The sequence below is a fragment of the Callorhinus ursinus genome, unplaced genomic scaffold (genome assembly GCF_003265705.2).
Source record: "Callorhinus ursinus isolate GAN/ISIS: 27379988/994484 unplaced genomic scaffold, GSC_fseal_2.0 scaffold2, whole genome shotgun sequence".
NCBI lineage: Eukaryota > Metazoa > Chordata > Mammalia > Carnivora > Otariidae > Callorhinus > Callorhinus ursinus.
Genome location: NW_027397064.1, coordinates 584,821 through 604,217, shown reverse-complemented (window position 1 = coordinate 604,217; position 19,397 = coordinate 584,821). Strand labels below are relative to the sequence as shown.

Here is a 19,397-nt window from a genome sequence, read left to right as displayed (position 1 = left end):
CAGATGGTCTGGGTTTGGGTTGACAGCACCCCGGGCAGCTGGCACTGCTGTGAGGCTCCCCACACGGGCACTTCTCCGTCAAAGATGGTGGCCGCCGTGTGACTGAAATGCATAGTAAACAGGACCACTGGAAACGAAATCCTGTCTCGGGTAGAACATGGGCAAGGCTGGGCAAGGCTGGGCAAAGCTGGCAAGGCCGCCTCCCTGACCTGGGCTGAAGGTCCCAAAGACCCCCGTGAGGGCTCCACACACTCTCTGGCTCGTGTCCCTCCCCACCACTGCCTGGATGTGCAGGACGCAAAGCTGGTGAGAAAAGACAAAAGCACAAACGTTGGATGCGCCTTGCTCAGGCCTGGGCACGTGTCTGCGATGGGTGACGCTTCTGATCACAAACACCACAAAAGTCGGCCTGGGGAAAAACCCTTCCTTCTACCTAATAAGCTCCTTCAAATATCCAGGAGGACAGTGAGGGATGTTCCCTACTTTCTGCGTCCACGCAGATCCTGAGGTCACTGCAGCCATCACCACATCCGGGCTCATGCGGACGAGCGGCTGAGAGCGTGGACGTGGAGGCCCAGGCCCACACCCTCCGCGTGAGGCTGGCAGGACTGATGGACAATGTGCCCATGCAGGGCAGGGGAGCCCCCAGCCCCCAGGACCAGCCACACCCCGGAGGGTTCACCCCCGGGTGCCTTCTCCCAAAGACGAGCAGATAGTGGGGTCACGGGACCGCCCAGAAAACCAACCCCTTGCAAGGCAGAGTCCAAGCAGACAGACAACTGTTTTCAAAGCCCAAATCCACAAGCCAGACGGCAGACCACATCGTCACTCTGAGGGCAAATGTCACTTCCTTCGCAGCTGTGCCTCGGCCCCTCTGCCGGCTCTGCCCTCAAGGACAGTGGCACGCCAGGAGGAGGCCGCTGGGCCAGGTCCCACGCCCAGGTGGGGACAGGGCGCCCTCCACCTGGGCAGCAATGAATGGGGACTTCTGCCACATTCGGCACTGAAAACGTCAACACACGTCCCTCTCTCCAGTTCCCCAGCATTCCAACGGCGTCCCTGAGAGCCTGTCTGGGGAGGTTCAAGTGCGCACGCAGGGAAGCACAAGCAAGAGAACGGAAGGAGTCAGGCGGTGAGTGACGGGGGCCGAGGGTGCCTGTCCTCTCTCCTGCACACGCGGGGCTCGTGGCCAGAGAATCTGAGAAGGGCCAGCGCCGTCCTCCAAAGCGCTGCATGCCCCCCGACGGCCCACAGCTCTGGGACGCGGACAGCCCCGGCTGCAAGCTCCCCTCCTGCTGGGCCCCCAGTGCTGTGGGGTGCGGCCCACGCTCCATCACCTACGAAGGCCAATGTCAGTGAGTGCCTTGGGCACAGGGGAGGGAGAGGCGCGGGGTTCACAGGACAGGAAGCAGACACAAGAGAGTTAGGCCTATCTCTTCTCTGAAAACACCATCCTGAGGCACAAAAGCGCAAAATCCAAAACTTTACACCCTAAAGGACCATACTCAGGAAATAATCCATCTTCTCTTCTGTAAATTCCACCCACCAGTGAATTCACTGGACTCCAAGAAAAGCAGCAAGGCCGGTGGGTAACTTGGGGAGGTGTCTGTAGGAAAGGGCCGGGCGCTGTGGTTCGTGATCTGAAGAGCCTTTGTCCCTCTTCTCCCTAACGCTCAGGCCCCCGGGCAGAGGGATAGCTCCTGGGAGCACTGGCAGCCTGTGTCTCTGGGGCCCCCGGGGGCTCGCGCTGCCACGCTCTTCACTTCAGATGAAGCCCCTGAGGTTCTTGTGCACCTGCATGGCAGTCGGCACAAGCCCGCTGCTTCACGGCTCCATGAGTCCTCCTCCGGGGCCCACCCCATTCACCAGGCCCGGCATCCACCAGAGCATTAAACATTGAGGAGGTTTGGGTACTTGATGCAGGAAAAAGCAGACACGGTTCCAACTTTATAAAACACAGAGCTAAAGCCCAAGTAGACCGGAACCCTCACAGGAGACATTCTCCACATAACTCAAAGCATTTCGATGTCAGGTTCCCTGCATGGGCTGGTTTGGCTGCCTTTCCAACAGGAGTCCCAGGGTTGCCATCACAAAGGCTTCTGGGCTGGGGGAGAGGGAGGTGGTCACCCTGGAGGAGCGGAGCAGACGAGAGCCTGACTGCTGCCGACAAGAGGGTACGGAGAAGACGGTGGGGAGCTGAGGGAAGCCCCTGCCAGGCTGAGCGGTCACGTGACGCCAGAGGCCGCCCAGGCTCAGAGGCCCAGGCGCCTGCTTGAGGCCACGCAGCCCATCTGAGTCAGGCAGACCCGCAGAGCTGCTGGGCCCCAGGCCTGACTCTGCCCTCACTTCTTTCAGTCTGGAGTGCAAAGTGAGAGCACAGGAGTGGAGCAAGGAAGGGAAGGGGCAGGACAAACGGACAGTGAGGGATGCTCTGTGCTTGTGCCCCATGAGATGCTGCTCCTGGCACGGTGGCGTTCCCACGCCCAGACTGCCCCCAGGAGGGCAGAGACCTGATGGAAGGGTGGGGAGGAGCACACAGCATGGAGAGAGCCAGGCTGCTCTGGCCAGTCCCAGGGAGATGGGCTGGGAGCCCAGACAGGACTGAGAAAGGAGGTACTCGGGGTGGGCAGGCCTTGGAAGTAACAGCTTTCCACAATTCTGACTGGTGAGGACCTTCGGCCACGGACGGGAAAGTGGCATTTGAGGGTTCCTTGGCAGCACGGCTACGGAAGAAGGCAGTGACGGAAGCTGGACGGGGCAGGGCGGCATCCTTCTGTCCAGAACGACTTCCCACAAGTGACTCTGAGGCCCCTGCGAACAGCTCCTAATGCACACCACACAGGCGCATGTGGACGCAGCTGCAATCACCCTCGGGGGTTGAGGCTACGTGGACCACAGGCTCCTAAAGCGGGCCTAACTTTATGTCACGCCTGCTCACACAGGTTCTCGGGCGAACCTGGTGGAGGGAGGGAAGTGGAAAACTTCTCAACATCTGTTGAGGCTGAACGAATCGAACTGTGGGATTTTCACCCCTCAAGCTTTCAAACTGCAGGGTTTGACTTTGTCTCTTTATGTTCTACATTTCAGTTTTCCTCCAAACCTGAAAGCAAACGATCAAGCAGGAAGAGCACAGCAGGCCCCCCGCGACGCTGGGGCACATGCTCATGCAGCGCGGCCGATGGGCATGCGGTGCCCCACACGCACCTGCGTCTGCGGGCGGGACAGAGCGCGTTCCCCACGGCACAGCCTCCTGCCTGAGGGAGTGACAATGGAGCCAGGATGAGGAAGGGTGGTGTCCGTCCTGCCAGCCCCGCCTGGCACTTGGGCAGAAGCCACCCAAGGCAGCACAACGCTTTACCGCCCTTTGCCGTGCCCCATCTCAAGCCCGAAGAGCCCAGCTTCCCATCACAGGCACACAGGGAGCGGCGCCTGAGAATTACCTCGGGGGCGTGGTTCCCAGGGGAGCTACTGCTTAAGGGAACTCATCACCTCGGGTGCCAACAGGGAGGTTTTCTGGCACTTTCCCAGGCTCATTAGGGGGTCATGCATGTCTCATATTTGCCTTTACCTCATCAGATGTGTTTTCTCTCACCAAAATTAAACAACAGTATAAGAAACATGCCTGGGAGGCAGCAGAAGCTTCTGGCACCAGCTAGCCTCCCATAGCTTCTGCTCCAAAATTCAAGAGGACGGTCAAGAAATCCAATAACCCCTTGACAGTGTGGGGGTCAAATATCTTTTAAGATGTGGGAATCCACAGCTAAAGCTAAACCTCACTTTTTTCTTAGTTTGGGTAAGGTCTCTCGAGTTTCTGTAGTTTCTTCAAGAATCCACATTTTTCTTTTAAAAACTGTACCTTTGTTATATAGCCTCAAACAGAAACCTGCCTGACTGGGCCACACATGCTTTAGGGGCACACATATGGAGGGCGATGGTGCCTGCATCCCATACCCACGGAACATGCTGGAGCTCCTCCTGTGCACAGCTCCCGCCCTTAGAGCCAGCCGCCATGTTCCCCCAGGCGCAGGGGTCACAGCACTGCTGGCGGTGGTCTCTCCTGCAGCAGCACAGAGCAGAGGAGGTCCTGCCCCATAATTACGTGCTGGGGGTCCTGAGAGAGTGCTCCTGCCTTGAGGATCCCTGTCCCCTCTCCATGAGGTGGAGCTGCGCAGGGCAGCGAGGACACTCGGCTGCCATGATGAGTACACATGTGATGGACAGCAGTCCCTGAGCATGCCATCGGGTCAACAGTGTTTAATATGTGCATCCTGTTCTTTTGTTGGTAAAGATTTTATTTATTTTAGAGAGAGAGAGATAGTGACACAGATAGTGAGAGAGCATGAGCAGAGGGAGAGGCAGAGGGAGAAGGAGGCTTCCCGCCGAGCAGGGAGCCCGATGTGGGGCTCGATCCCAGGACCCTGGGATCATGACCTGAGCCGAAGGCAGATGCTTCACCGACTGAGCCACCCAGGGGTCCTGTGCACCCTGTTCTTATTCAGTCTTGTTTTCTTCCACTTTGCTCCTGGAATGATGGAGGCACTGTTCTCTAACCCCTTCACTCAATCAAGGCTGCTGAGCCTCCACACTGTGCAGAGCCGAGTGAGCTCTGCTTCCAGTGCTGGAAGCCAACTCCCAACACGTGGGGTACCATGTCTCTCTTCCATAATAAACACACATTGTTTTTATAATCAGAGGGAAAAGTCTGTTACTTCAGAAAAATGACAATGATTCACAAATGAGTTCCTTAAATGTCTCTCAAGTCCCCTATAACCCAGACACCTGGCTCAGGTGGCTGTATGATCCAGGGGCATTTCCCACTCCCCTCCAACTCCGACGTCTCTCCCCAGCTAACTGAGCCGACGATGTGCCTTCCACAGGACTCTGGCTCAGCCACCGTGCCGGCACCCCAAGTCCCCAGCCGGGAAGAAGAAGGACGGCCTCCAGGAAGGGGTAACAGGTGTCCATAACCGTGTTACTCCACTTCCTCAAGACGCGCTAACCAGGCGTCACGGTAACAAGAGCAGTTCCACGTGACGGGTGGGCAGAACGGCTGCATGCTTTCTCGCTTATGATGCAACTACTTTACAATTACAGATTTGAAAACAAGGAAAGCCTAGTTTACATAGAAGAAGTTACGGGGGGGTTGAGAAATCAGAATTAACCCAAACTAAATAGCATTTTGGCTTTTTTCTTCTATAATACAGACTTTTCTACCATGAGACATCATTCTTATATGAATTGCTCCACGTCTCAATTCAAGATGGCACACAGATAACGGGGAGGACTACTGCTTTCTCTCTGATGTCAGCCTGCATAAGGACCGACCGCACGTAAAGAGAACCAGTATCAGATGGCGCCATTCACAAGCAGAACGGCCCAGCAGTGAGACTAGACCAACAGTGCAGAGGGCCGTCTGCGCCATTCCCCACTCAGAGTACGAGTTCCCGTGTGAAGGCTGGAGTCATTCCTGCAAATCACATACACGTATGGGTTTGTTTTCATACTGCCGAGCGTCATGAGGGTGCTCAAGGTCAAACTCCATTGTGAGGAAATCTCCCGGGGCAAACTGGCATTGACAGAAAAGTACGTCGAAGAATGTATCTACTCCTGTATCGTGACAATGTGGCTGTAAAGAAGTTTTCACATTAAGTTTCAAGTTCTATTTTCTTGTAGGATGTAGTTTCCAGTGGGGTGAAATGACCAAGCACGGAGTGGTGAAGAAGGCCCTTCACTGAAGCAGCCCTCGACGTGCAAGCTCTGTGACCAACGTCACACCTACCAGCACGCACACGCCTCCTTCTTTGCCGGCTGCCCATGGGCGTGGGCAGTGCAGACACTGACTGCAGGTGAGGCAGGAAACGCAGTATTATCCAACTCTGACCAATGGGGATCTGGCGACCAGGAAATTAAATGACTTGCTTCAATGCCATAGAGGCACGCTCCCCAAGACACCATTTCTCAAGTTGGGGGGGCCCCCTCAAAGAAGAGGCCCATCAGGACCATCCCAAGATCCTGAACCAGCTCTGTCACAGTTAAGTCACATGCCGTTGTCAGTGTGTCTCTCAACGGGACATGAAGAGATAACATCTATCCAGGAACTACTAAAATCAGACACATATATGTGATCCTCTTAAGAATCCTGCAGAGAAGGATTATCCCCATCCACAAAATGAATGATCAGCCTAATGAGGTCAGACCTCAGTACAAATCTGAAGTCCACAGGCTGTCTCACACTAAGCCAGGGGGAGTCCTTTATCAGGTCTCAACAGGCCGTGTGTCCTTCCCAAGCCAGAAAATTAATCTGGAGCCCACCTCTTTCTGGTCCACTTGGAAACAGCACATACTTCCATGGCCTATGGGGCTGTCTGGAAAGTCTCTTCCTCTGCCCCACACCTGGGGGAGCACTAGGAACCTGCCTTAATATGCCCAACCACACAAGGATTCCGTGTTTAAACAACAGTAACACTGGCGAAGTGAACTCAAGAGGAAGTGAAAATGGGCACGTTTACTTTACATGGGCTGAAATTAAAACCTGAGTGTCTCACAGGCGATTCTGAAGCCTCCTTCCCTGAACCTGGGGTCAAAGTCAAGGCGTGCGGAAGGAGGGTGGAGAAGAGGCATGAAAACAGAAGACAGAGTGCGCTGTGAGCACCTGGGGGGCGGCCAGGCGAGCGCCGGCCCCAGGGACACGGAGCGCCAGAGCGCCATCCAGGGGCCTTTGCAGAGAAGTAACAGGAGCTTCGTGTGTGGGGAGACGCCAGGACAGAGGCTTGGCAGACGGCAGAGAATCATTGTGCAAAGAAGGATTTCCCTTCCTCGACACTTCCAGCCCCTGTTTCAGGGGACCGGGGAAGGCGAGGCAATGGGTCGGTCTGATGGGGGCCAGGCCCGCCACCTACCCATCCCGGCCAGCGCTTGCAGAGAGGGCAGGCAGGATGGCACCCAGGAAGGCTGGGGTCCAGGAGATGCCGCAGAGCCAAGACCACCGAGACAGAGGCCTCGGTGCGTGGTGAAGGCAAGGGTCCAGCAGTGTGGTCTTGAAACGTGGGCTTGGGACTCTATGGCGCACTCACACCCAGGCCTTCAGGGGCTACACTTTCCTCTCAATAAGGCCGAGCGGCCTACACGGGACAAACAGTGCCCAGGCTGTGAGCTGACATCCTGGAGGACACTAGATGGGGGCCAGGGGGAAGTGTTTTACAGAAAAAGAAAAAAAAAATGTTTCCACGGCCATCTAGATTTGGAAAACGTTGCTTAAAGCATGCTACTTAGAAAGATCACATATGGAATGAAAAACATAATCACAGCTGATGTTCTTTTGCTAATAAAAAAAAAAAAGGAAAAGGCGCCGGGGAGACAAGGTCACTGACAGGCCTCGGCCATGAGAAGCCTGGGCCGAGGCGAAGCTATGACCTGCCTGCAGGCCCGGGGCTACCAGCAGCCCGACCACGCTAGGCAGGGAACATCTGGCCCCAGCTCAAGCTCAGAGCTTTTCCCCACAGATCCTCCTATGGATCACATCTAGGGTTACATCTCAAATGAGCAGTTGGCACCTTTGGGAAGAACACACCCTCCGGAGCTCAAGACAGAAAAGAACCCCATTTCTCTGCCTCTTTAGGAGCATCAAGCCGATGTCCGATTCACTTCCACGACGGACAGCCTATTTCACCCCAGGAGCAGAGCACAGGGGTCAGAGGATCTGATGGCCTACACTGCTCCCCCAAGACATCCCCAGTGCGGTGGGGCCCCCAAACAGCCCTTCGGGTGAGCCCAAGCCCCCGGGGGCCGGGCATGCTGACTTACCTGTGCTGGGCATGTGGTTCACGCGGGCAGGGTTCAGCAGCTCCACGGGCTGGTCTCGGCCAGAAAGTCCATCTGGAGGACAGAGAAAGCACCAGGCTTCAGAAAGCGCTCTCATTTCAGTGCAAATACTTCATACTCAAGAGTCTGTAAGGAGACTCCTTGCGAACAATGCAAATGCATGTGTCCTTCTTACTTTTAAAGGAGAACAGGTTTGATGCCATCACACATTATTTTTATTTGCTGAATCAGAAAATGAAAACCCCCTTGTAGAACAACCAAAATAGTCCCCAAGTGAAAGATGGCCAACAGCAATTCTGGGCCTATGGACATCTATCTGGCTTGGCCGTTCAGGCTCACTTCTGTTTAGCGGCCACATTATACCTACTTGTGTTTGTCAGAGTGGCTTTTCTGCAGAGACCACAAGCAGTAAGAGAAGCAAAAAACAAGAGCCACTCCTCCTCTTCCCAGATGCTGACAAACTGCCTGGGGTGTTAACAGAAACAGCCCTGGGAGGCCCAGCCGAAAACAGCTGTGCGGGTGCCGGGGGGGGGCGCTCAAGGAAACGAAGACACCCAAACACGCTCTCAGAAGAATACTTGGCCAGGTACTCACAATGTAAAGAATCATTTCTTTAAATGCACTTTCTGCCTGGATTCAGGCCCTGTTTCTATCTCTCCAGGCTGAGTGCAAAGATGGAGCTGGAAGCCAGCCACCACCTAAACCCGGAGCAGGCTGCTTTTAGACTGCCTGAGATTTTCCATATTCTCTCAGATAGAAAAGAAAGAAAACTCTGGCAAAACTTCCAGGAATCACACTTTTGGTTTAAAATTAGCTCCTGACAAGTGGTGTAAACCGGCCTGCAGTGACAGGCACGTCATGAGGACGCTGACGTGGCGGTCACTCTCATGACTGACTGAAGGAGAAAGCGCCGGTTTCAGAAAGTGGCCACGAGCTCCCCGAGGCCGAATTTCAAATCACAAAGCAAATAACATCAGATCTACGGACTGTACCAGAACCTCACTTTTCACCCAAAATGGGTAACCACTTGCACACCCTTCACATATAGTTTTACACAACCCCCGTGGCTCTCTGAAAATGTTCACAATCCAAGGACAAAAAGCATCACCCGGAGGAGATCCAAACGTGTGCTCTTGAGATCTGAAGACCCCCAAGGAACTGAGGGAAGGGCGTGGGAGGCCTTCTCAGGGGAATCCACCACGGGGCATCTGAGACTCCTCTCCCCAAACCAGTCACGTATCCCATCAGTTACTAGCCATCACCAGGCACCTCTGGGGCTCAGGCAGTCCAGGCTGTGTGAGCGAGGAGGACCGGCCGGCCGGGTAACACCTTGGAAGCGAACACCAGGCCCAAACACTCACCCTGACCACGTGCACAAGGGCTTCTCCCATGGACCAGGACCACCCCCGACAGCCCAGGTGCCGATCCATAAGCCTATCGCTAAGCCATTGGAGCCCCTGCACTGCCACTGAGAGAGACCTTGAGGCTGTAACAGAAAGGCACTTTGGGACCTTTTTTTCCGAAAATAAATAAGTGAAATTCATTTTGTTTATAAATAAAGTTAAAATTTCATTTTCAAAAATACAAAATTCATAAAAGTATATTTTCTAAAAAATTTGAATCCCACTGTAAATACTTTCAGAAGGCCCCTCTGAGAATCCTAATCTAGCTGCTATTTTTCAGTGGGCAAGGGTCAGGAGCAAGGTGTTTGGAAAACCATCCCATTCGGGGCTCTGCAACTAGGTTCAGAGGAGGACCTCAGCTTCCAGCTGAGCGAAGCCTCCAGAACCAGAAACCGTTTAGAAACCAAGAAGCCAGCAAGGTTTCCTGAGGAAACTCCGAATTCCGGGAGCAGTCAGTGACCGCACCAGGCCAGCATCCCAGCTTATATAAAGACCTTCCCTCGAGTTTGGGATGGAGCTGTGTTATGTCTGCCCCAAGCCCCGAAGGTCTAATTACTCCAAAACCAAATGCATAAATGATGCATCATAACACGTTACTTTTATCCACACTAAAGTGGGAAGATGCATCAAATCTCAGTGCAATCAATTCAGAGTATAAGTTAAAAGATGTGTGGTTATGTGTATGCAAAAGTATCGCCTGTGCGTTTTAAATCAAGGTATGGCTTTGCTGAGTCAGCTCCTGCACAGAATGTCTGGACGCTAGACTGGGGTATGCCTCAGTGAATGGCCAGCACACAGGTACGTGCTCACTGACGTACCAGAACACGCTGCCGTGTGATGGGGGCACGCTTTGTTCCGTGGGCTGGAAACGCTGGGGCCTGGGGCCTGAAGCGTGGAGGAGGGCACGGCCCATGGCTATGATGTGTGTCCATGTCTTTCTTCCCCCCGCTGAATTCACAGGGTCTTCTGTGGAACCCACTGAGAAGATCAAGCAGGCACTGGACACAGGGGCCGTGATAACCCGGGAGAGGTCGTGAGGCACACGGAGGAGCCCCATGCGGCCGCCCCCCCCAGGACAGGGGACCCCCCCGCTGCCCCACCCCAAAGAGCTCGGCCAGCCCACGCTTGCACAATGTGGAGACTGAAGCAATTTCTGTGACAACTGCCACATCATCCATAATACAGAAAACCAAAACCTCACTAAATGAAAAGGTTCAACACCTTCCCTGATGTACATAATTAAAGAGGATCTGCACGTTAGTGCTGCACAAAAATGTATGTTTCTTGGACCAATAAAGATACTACGTGAAAAATCCACACACAGGTTACCTAAGGAGATGGGGAGGGGAGGGAAAAGGAGAGGAGGGGAGGGGAGAGAGCAGGGGAAGGGAGGGGAGGACTGGGAGAGCCGCCTGTCCCGCCTCAGGCACTACGGTCCTACCCGGTGGGGACCAGAGAGCAGCTCATTAAAGTGAAATCTGCCCTTCCCTGAGGGTCTGTGACACTGAGCACCGCCCCCGGCCACGCACTTACTGCCCGCCTTCCCTGAGGGTCTGTGACACTGAGCACCCCCCTCCCCCCCGGCCACGGACTTACTGGCTGTTCTGAATTCAAATCTTGGGCCCCTTTTTAAAAAATTAGGTTGTCTTTTTTCTCCTGATTCAGGGGAATTCTTTACAAATTCTGACCATGGATTCTCTGGCATTTACATGGGACAGACACCATCTCGGAGATGGCCTTTCTTGACGGTCCCATCCATCAATCCTTTTATAGCTCCTGCTTCTCGTGTCAGGTTGAAAAGTCTTCCCTACCTGGAGGCTGCAATATTTTACGGCACTGTCACCTGCAGGTCCTGTGGCTTTCCCCCTCACCTGTCTCTCAGCTCTCTGCTCTTGACTCTTGTACACGGTGTGAGGTGGGGGTCTTTGGTCTTTTTCAGTGACAACAGCCAAATGTCTCATCAATATTCTTAAGCCATCTTACTTTCAGCAAGTAAGACTTTCAGCTGGTCAGCACACGAGTTCTGTCAGACATCAAATCTCTGTCCTATTGGCCAATTTGTTTATACCTGTGCAAATAATCACACTAACTGGTCATTTTACAATAACTCCTAATATCCAGCAAGGCAAGAGTCCCTATTTTCTCCTTTAGAACCATCTTGGGTGATGTGGGTCCTTTACCATATAAATTCTAGAATCAGCTTGTCTTCCAAAAGACAGAAAGACAAGATGAAGAAGAAAGAAGGGGAGGGGAAGAGGGGGAGGGGAGGGGAGGGGGCTAACTACCTCTCGGGGACCATGTAGGTACTTAGAATTGGGAGAACAGAATCTTAGCAAGATTACACCTTCTAATCCGTGAACATGGAATATCACTTCACTTGATTTCTGTCGAAGATGCTTTAGAATTCTGAGTGCAGAGGTATTAAACATCTTTAGATTTCTTCCTAGGTGTTTGGTATTTTAAGTAACATATTCTATACAGTACCGTAGATTTAAATCACCGCATGTGGGTTTTTCATCCCAGCACCTCACCGAACTCATTCATTCGATCCTTTATCTGAAGTGGATTTTCCACCTGCAGGATCATGTGTCTGTGACAATGACAGTTTGCTTCTCCTTTTATTTTTTTCTTGCCCTAGCCTGTTGGCTAGGACAGATGCTACATCTGCACAGAAACACTGAGAGACACCCGCGCTGTTTCTGATCTCACCCCTTCCTCCTCCTTGCATTTCCCTGGGTGTGTGTGCAAGCCTCCCAAACCAAGGGCTCTCAGCGACACAAGTATGAAGGCCAGGAAACTCTCACGAAGGTAAAATAATGTGATAAAATATATCCTAAACTGTGCTTAGGGTGGCTCGTCTGGTGTAGGTAGGAAAGCGCCACGGCAGGGCGGGGTGAGGGGGCACTGTGCTGCCTCCCAGCTCCTGGAGGGCAGTGGCCCCTCATCTTCGGGCACAGCTGGTTTTCAGACACTCGGTAGTGGGGTCCGAGGCCTCTGGCAGTAGTAATAATGCCAAGTCTTCATTCCAGCCAATTTTCCTACCCATTTTTACTTTTTCATACAAACTTCTTATTTTAGAACAGTTGTGGATTTACAGAAAAATTAAAAATAGCAGAGTGTTCTCATATACCCGCTTCCCCCACGATGGACATCTTCCACGAGGATGGCGTGTCTAGATGTGATTAACTGAAGCCCCCCGCGTATTCCAGGTTCCAGCCCCCCACCCAGGATGTCACATGACCCCAAGGTGTCCCATCTCCTTAGGCTCCTGCTGCTGTTCTTAATGACAGTGACAACGTGGGGGAGTGCGGGTCAGGCACTCTGCTGAATGTCCCTCCCTAGGCTGGGACTAGTCAGATGTTCTCCTCGTGACTGGACTGGGCTGCGTGTTCCTATCATGTGACATTGCACACTACCAACGGGACGCATCGCTGGGGTCGTTGGCATCGGTCACCTGGCCGGCGTGTGTCTGTCAGGCCTCCCCACTGTAAAGGTGCTTGTTTGATTTCCTGTCTACACAACATTCTCTGAAATGAAGCCACTCTCTGTAGCCCGCACTGCCGACAATGATATCAGCTACCCTTCTGCATCCACTTCCCAGGATCCGGGTGAGGGACACGCTCCTGGGGATGCGGCGTGGAGCACCAGACGTGGAAGGCAGCCCGGCCTCTGGGTCCCCATGGAGAAGGCAGGAGTGAAGTGCGCGGGGCTGGGCTGAACCAGGGCCGCTGCGGGCACCACCAGCTTGGCTCAAAGCCTGTTCTGCCTGTACCCAAGGCATGACCCCGCGCTCCTCCATCTCATTTCTCAGACCCGGGGCGCATCTCTGAGGCAGGAATAGCAACAGGTCCGCCCTGGAGATGTGCTGAGAATTAATTCTGTGTCTCAGGGGCTACCCTGGGCCTGGTGAGCAGTCAGCAGATTTTCTAGCAGTGAGAATGACAGTATTCCTTTCCTTTCCTCTGTCCGCTCCCATCATCTAATCCGGTGTGAACTCAAATCTAACAGGGAACATGCTAGAATGTATGCCAGGGAAGGCGTTCTTCCCTCAAAAATGCCTGAGCTCCAGTGTGAGTTTTGGCTTTTGCTCTGCTGCTGGATCCGCTATTGCCCCCACGCACGCTGCGATGAGCAGGGGGCTCTGGGGGGCAAGGCAGCACTGCTTCCTGGGTGCAGGCCGGGCATGCTGCCTCGAGTTGGAGCGGCCGCGACACGCTGTGTTCTGAATGGGGACCGCAGCCCGAGGAGGCAGCCGGTGCTCTTCCTGCCCTCTCGAATCTGGAAGCAGGTGCGCCTCGAGGACAGACTGGTGCCGTGGGGGTAGAAGGTGGCTTGCCCCAGGATAAGGGCACCAGATGAAGGCCCGGGGACCGATGCTGAACGAGAGAAACCCAGGTTTCCATAAAAATTAACTTACTGAGAAAAGTCACATCCCTGCAGCAGGGACACTTGTGTTGGGGTATGTGTATGTGTACTGGTATGAAACTCAATGCAGGAAAAAAGCTTTGAAGAAACAGGTAAGCCTTTGTATGAGAGACCAAAACTTAGGAGGGTCTCTTGCCTGGTGAAGGATGGCTTGCCTTATGCCCAGAGTGAAGATGGAAGGAAATCCCGCTCTGCATGGAGGCCTGGCAGCAAGGAAGACAACTTCTGGCCTCCAGCACACAACACTGCAGGAGAGGCTCGCCCCCCTGAACGCTGCCCCGTCTCCCGGGGCTTGTGGTAGGGTGCACAACTACGCACCAGCCCTCACATACTGTGTAAGTCAGGGTGGGATCTCTGGGGTCTGGATTCAGTGGCCAATGTGCCTTCCTACAGTGTTGACATGAAGCAACCATTTCCCTGCACCCAACCTGAGTGAGCTGCACAATTACCACACTGGACACTGGACCCCCTTGTTCATTTAAATTATAAAAGGGGGCTCACTACAGGGAAAGGTCCCACCTCAGGTGCGGAAATGATGCTTGAGGGCAGCAAAATACTCAAACTCTCCCTAAGCCCTCCGCCTGACCTGAGCCACCCCAGTAGGGCCTCCAACCTCCACCCCAGGAAAACTCGGCCCGCCAGCCTCCCTCCTCCTTTGCTGAGTGTCCTGCCCTCCTCTGGGAACCGCCTGCCCTCCCTCCACAGACCACATCCAGCAGTGCCTGAGTCCAGGGCAGCCGGCACCACTCAGATGCCCCACAAACTCAGGGAGACCCAACAGGCAGTCCCCGGTGAGTCCTGCTGACAGCCCCCAGCAGCCCGGCCCACCATGCATGGTCCTGAAAACTACCAAAGGTCTGCAATAAAGCCTGTGTCTGCCCATTAATGTGAATTAAACTTTAATGCGTTAAATCTTGTGGATTCCTGAGGCATGTCCAACATTAGTTTATGTGTATTTATCAGAAAACAATGAAGATGGAAGATGCAGTCTTTCTCCTTAGCAATGTCTCTTCCTTTAGGAAGATCGGGCAGACCTTTAAAACATCAAGGCGCATCTATGAAGTATTCTCCTCCTTCACCTAAAAATGAAAACTAGGTCCAGCTCCCAGTTTATAGGAAATAGGAGCTGAAAGGAACGTGCTGAAAAGACACCAAGAGGCTAAGACCAGTGAGGTGTGGGGGTGAGAAGACACCCCGGACAGTGACCAGCTCCTTCCAGGGGCTGGGCGGCCTCAGCTTCTGTTCTAGACGCGTCATCAATCCCAGCATCCGGATCTGAACAAAGCACTGTGAAAAGGTATTTTCTGAGACCACTGGTGAACCCTAAACCCTGACATGATGTTTGGGAATTCATTTTGTTGCGTGTGATAACGGGATTCTATTTGTTAGAAATACATACTGTAGTATTTATGGGAAAATGCTATGGCATCCAGGATTTGTTTTAAATTCTCCAGAAAATGAGGGTTGGGGAGGAGGCTGATAAGGTGGGGATGGTCTAAAAACACAGGGTTTCGAAGGCTGGAGAGAGGCATGGGGGCTCCCTACACATTAAGGTCTTTTTTCATCTGTGTGTGAATTTTTTCATGGTATCTTCAAGAGATGCCAAGAATAAAAATAAGCCCTCACTTTGTATTTAATAGCATTTGCCCTTGCTTAACTCCTGCTAGGTCATCACCTAACCAGCTTTCTCGCTAAAATTCCTGACAATCTTCTGTTATTACTAACCCTGAGCTGTGCAAACAAGAGCAAGCAAACCCTCCTGGCTCACACACAACTCAACACACAGGCCGCGGGCATCTGAGATGGGGCACCCGAGGGGGTGCCGGATGCGGCACCCAGGGCCCGGGGCGCATGCCCTCCCCCATGGGGCCCCTGTGGCACAGGCTGTGGCCTCCCTGGGAGTCACGCTCTGCTTCTCTACATGCCCAGCCCGGTGGCCTCCCTGACACCCAGGGCTGAGTCAGGGAAGACGAGACCAAACGTCCCCTTTGCTTCGGCCCAGGCGCCAGACAGCTCGAGGAAAGGCTGACGCGACGTGAACGGGACGAGCCACAGAGGGAAGAGTCACAGCCTGCTACTCAGGAGTTTTCTTTGAGAGAATTCGGAAGTGGAAACACACCACCCCGCCAGTCCCACTGGGGACAGGGTCCACACAGCCAAAAAACTCTGGTAACAGGAGAGAGTGCAGGGCGAGCTCTGACCCCAGGCCGTGAGGGGAAGACAGGGAATGAGGGCAGCCCGTCCACGCCCCTAAGGGAGCTGCCGATGGCAGAGTGGAGTCTGTCACCACGTCCCCATGGGTCCGGCTCAAGCCCAGAGCTGGACAACACTGACCGCGCAAGGGACAGAGCGGGACGGGGCATATGAGCACACGAGGGCAGCTCTGTGGCTGGCACCGAGGGCAGGCCGCCGTGGTGCCTGAAGCCAGACCAGGCCCGGCTCCCCTCTCCGGGTGGGGGCCGGGCTTCCTGGACGGCCATTCCCATCCGGTCTCGGGCCGGCTGGTCTGGCCACACTCCGACCCCCTGAAGGCAGCAGCCCACCCCGGACAGCTCTCCACCGCTCCCCCGCCCTGTGGCCCAGCCCCACTCGAGCGGCCAGAAGTGATTTAGGAAATCAGGAGAAAATGTCCTCGCCCGCCTTTGAAAACAGATCTGTCTTGGCTCCCACGAGGATGTCCATCTGCCCTGCGGGGAGGGCATAACTGGTGAGTCATTCCAAAGCTGTTTTGAAGAGCGCTGGAGGCGTGGGGGGTGGGGGGGAGCTCGCATGTAAGTGTGCAGCCTTCCCAGAGTCTGTACGAGAAATAACAGAAGCCACGGGGAGCACTGCACAGGGACACGGTGAGGCCGCGCGTCCTGATGAGTCACGCACGAGTTTTCTAGACGGGGTCCCTCACTAATTAAATTAGTAAGGACACAACGCGGTTATTGGCAGAGACGGAAAACCAGCCCCTCTATCTGCCCGCAGACAAGCACACTTTCTCCAACCGCACGTGTGTGGAAGCCCGGAGGCGAATCTTTTCTAGTTAAGCCCACCGCAGGTGTTTTTCTGCAGGTGGCCTATTTTCTGAACTAACAGGAGGCCGGGTCCCACAGGTCACATGGCCCCGTGGCATTCAGAGTCAGACCCAGCTTCCACCCCTTGTATGGCCTCCTCAGTAATCATGTTATTTAAACTCGGACTCAGTTTCCCCATCTATACACCACTACAAGAAGTAACTAAAATAATACGCGTAAAGAACGGGGCACTTCACCTGCCCTTCTGTGACGTGAACGCGCAGTCCCGTGTATGCACGGGACAGACGTCACAGCCCATGCCAAGGCATCCGACTGGGGCAAGAGCATCTCCTGAAAATGAGTCGGCAGCTAAAACCACTGGGTGGATAAGCCATTCTCCCAGAGCACTTTGCATGCTGCCGGGCATTAAGAATTAGCTGAAAGGTGTTTGTGGTTAAATGACAGGAAGCCAGGAAACAGGTACATATTCATAAGCAGCTCACGAGAAATGACTCACGAGTTCCTAACAATAAACTGAAAATGGCCAACTGGAGAAAGTCCGCTCAGGCACGTGAACCGTGCGGCTGGGCTGCAGCTACGGAGGAACACGGCCCAGGAGACCCAGGCAAGATGGGAAACGGAGCCCCAGGCCCCTGCTCGCCCTGCCCCAGCCGTACTGGCTTCTAAAAGCCTCTCTTGTTCTTTGCACAGAAAAAGGGTCCTCTGCCCTTCTTCCTTCCATGCAACATTTCAGAAGCAACCGAGCACGCGGCAGATGCCAGGAACGCTCTACACCCCAGGCCCTGGAGGGAGGGACCACTTGGCCCGGGGGGGCCTCACCCAGCAAACGCTTGTGGAGCCTGTGCTGCAGGCTTTCTCCCCTAGCACTGTGTGGGGCAGTATTTGCTTCAACTCTTCAAAAGTGTATCTCCTTTTTCTCAGTTCTTGTTCTTGCCAGATCTTGCTGGAACACAGTAATACTAACAGTACAGTTTGCAGTCTTGATTGGAAGCCACGGTGCACTCATTCCCGGCACTCACTAGGGGTCAGGCACTGGTGGGCAGGCTGCGTTCCCATGACCTGCTTCGGTCCTCAGCAGGGAAACAGCATAAACACTTCTTTGTCCCCACTGTGGAGATGAAGACACTAGGAGGGAGACATGACAAAGGCCACCCTGATGAAGGTGGGAAGCAAGTCTGCCGCCCCCTCTCTCCCCACTCGGCCACTCAAGCCACAGCGTCCGCACGCCACCATTCGCCCACGTGTCAAACAGACTGCACTGAGCTGGTTATTGGGCAACCGTCCTAACCCTGGGGATACAGTCTCCAACAATATCAAGTCCCAGTACCCCAGCCTTCCACTCGTGAAGAAGAAAATGACACGCACAAGCAGATGGTGTGGTATCATGTGCCGGAAACAAAATCCACATGGAAAGAACGTGATTGGAGATTATTTCTTAGATACAGTGATCCAAGAGGGGCTTGTGATAGGGTGACCCCTGAGTGATATACAAGAGGGAGCCATGTCCACTATCTCCCCCGAGGCAAGGGAACAGCGAGTGCAAAGGCCCTGAGGTGAAACAAGCTGGGTGGGTTCCACTGAGCAGGAGCCAAGTGACTGGGGCAAAGTTAGAGGGGCCAGGCCACAGGTCCCAAAAGTCACCTCGAGACTCAAGTTCTAACTTCTGTCCTCAGGGCCCATTTCAGCTGCCACGTAGAACAGTAAAGCAGCGCTGGGGCCCCTGAGGAGGGAGCGTGGAGGTGACAAGAAGAGCCCAGGAGGCTGTTTCTAAGATCCAAGGCTAGAGAGGCTGGTGGGCATGCAGCGGGAAACGTGGTCGGACTTGAGATATATTTTGCAAGTTAACCCACCAGGACTTCAGGGGACCAGACGCAGGTGTTAGGAGACAAAGCACCTCCCTGAGAAAGGAGACAAAGGGAAGAAGGGGTGGGTGGGCAGGCGGGGTCATGCCTGCTGGGAGGGAAGGTCCCAGCACGGACTGCACCGGACTGAACTCTGAGAGACCTACTGGTCATTCCGAAGAGCAAAGAGAACTTCTAAACCACCTCTGATCGTGACTTTCCGGGGGGAGGGGGTACCAAACTGTTCAGGATTTGTGTCAGTGGGTCAAAATGCCACTTGATGTTTTAGTTTAGCATATGGAGCTCAAGTAGCTGGTTTATAAGCCCTAATGCTGCTCTCCACCCGACTCCCGCCATCCAGACACCTAGCCTCTTGGGTGGGGCTTCTGGAATATGCGCTAATCTCTTCTACAGAGGGAACTTTGTATAGAAATGATACTCGCCCCATGCAGGAATCTTGGGTCGGGAAAGAAAGGACATAAAGTACATTTAAGTGGTGAAAACAGGTTTCATCTTTCTAGCTGAGTGCTTCATACTGGTGTTCATGTCTCTCTCCCACAAAAATTTAGTTTGTCCTCACTGGAACGATGATCCAAGTGGAAGGTCTCTGTCTCAGAGTGCAGCCCCACGTGCAGGACCAGACCGTGGCCGCCCCGCTGCCAGGGGGAGGGGAGCCTCTTCCACAAAGGCAGCCGCACTGGTGGCACCTGTCACATCTTCCAGTTGCTACATGTTTCCCACTGTGCTGCAGAGATGTCCTCTGGTTACATCAAACGCCCTGGTTTCATTTCATTCATCTCTCTGGAGCCAAGTGCTCCAGACTGGGCACTGCGGGGGGTGGGAGGGCAAGTCCTAAAACCCTTCACCCTCAGTACCCACGTCTCCAA

General features: G+C 54.0%; 1 protein-coding gene across 13 annotated transcripts in view; it reads right to left on the bottom strand.

The window, feature by feature from the left end:
• Window positions 1-19,397, bottom strand: part of HDAC4 (histone deacetylase 4) — a 258,026-nt gene that overhangs the window by 144,958 nt on the left and 93,671 nt on the right. For 12 of the 13 annotated variants that reach the window (XM_025888741.2, XM_073905787.1, XM_073905813.1 and 9 more), the window contains one exon: window positions 7,804-7,875. The exons of the other annotated variant lie outside the window; for it this stretch is intronic. In XM_025888741.2, the coding sequence (XP_025744526.1) occupies window positions 7,804-7,875 (72 nt within the window). The remainder of the gene's footprint in view (window positions 1-7,803; window positions 7,876-19,397) is intronic. 13 annotated transcript variants of the gene reach the window in all.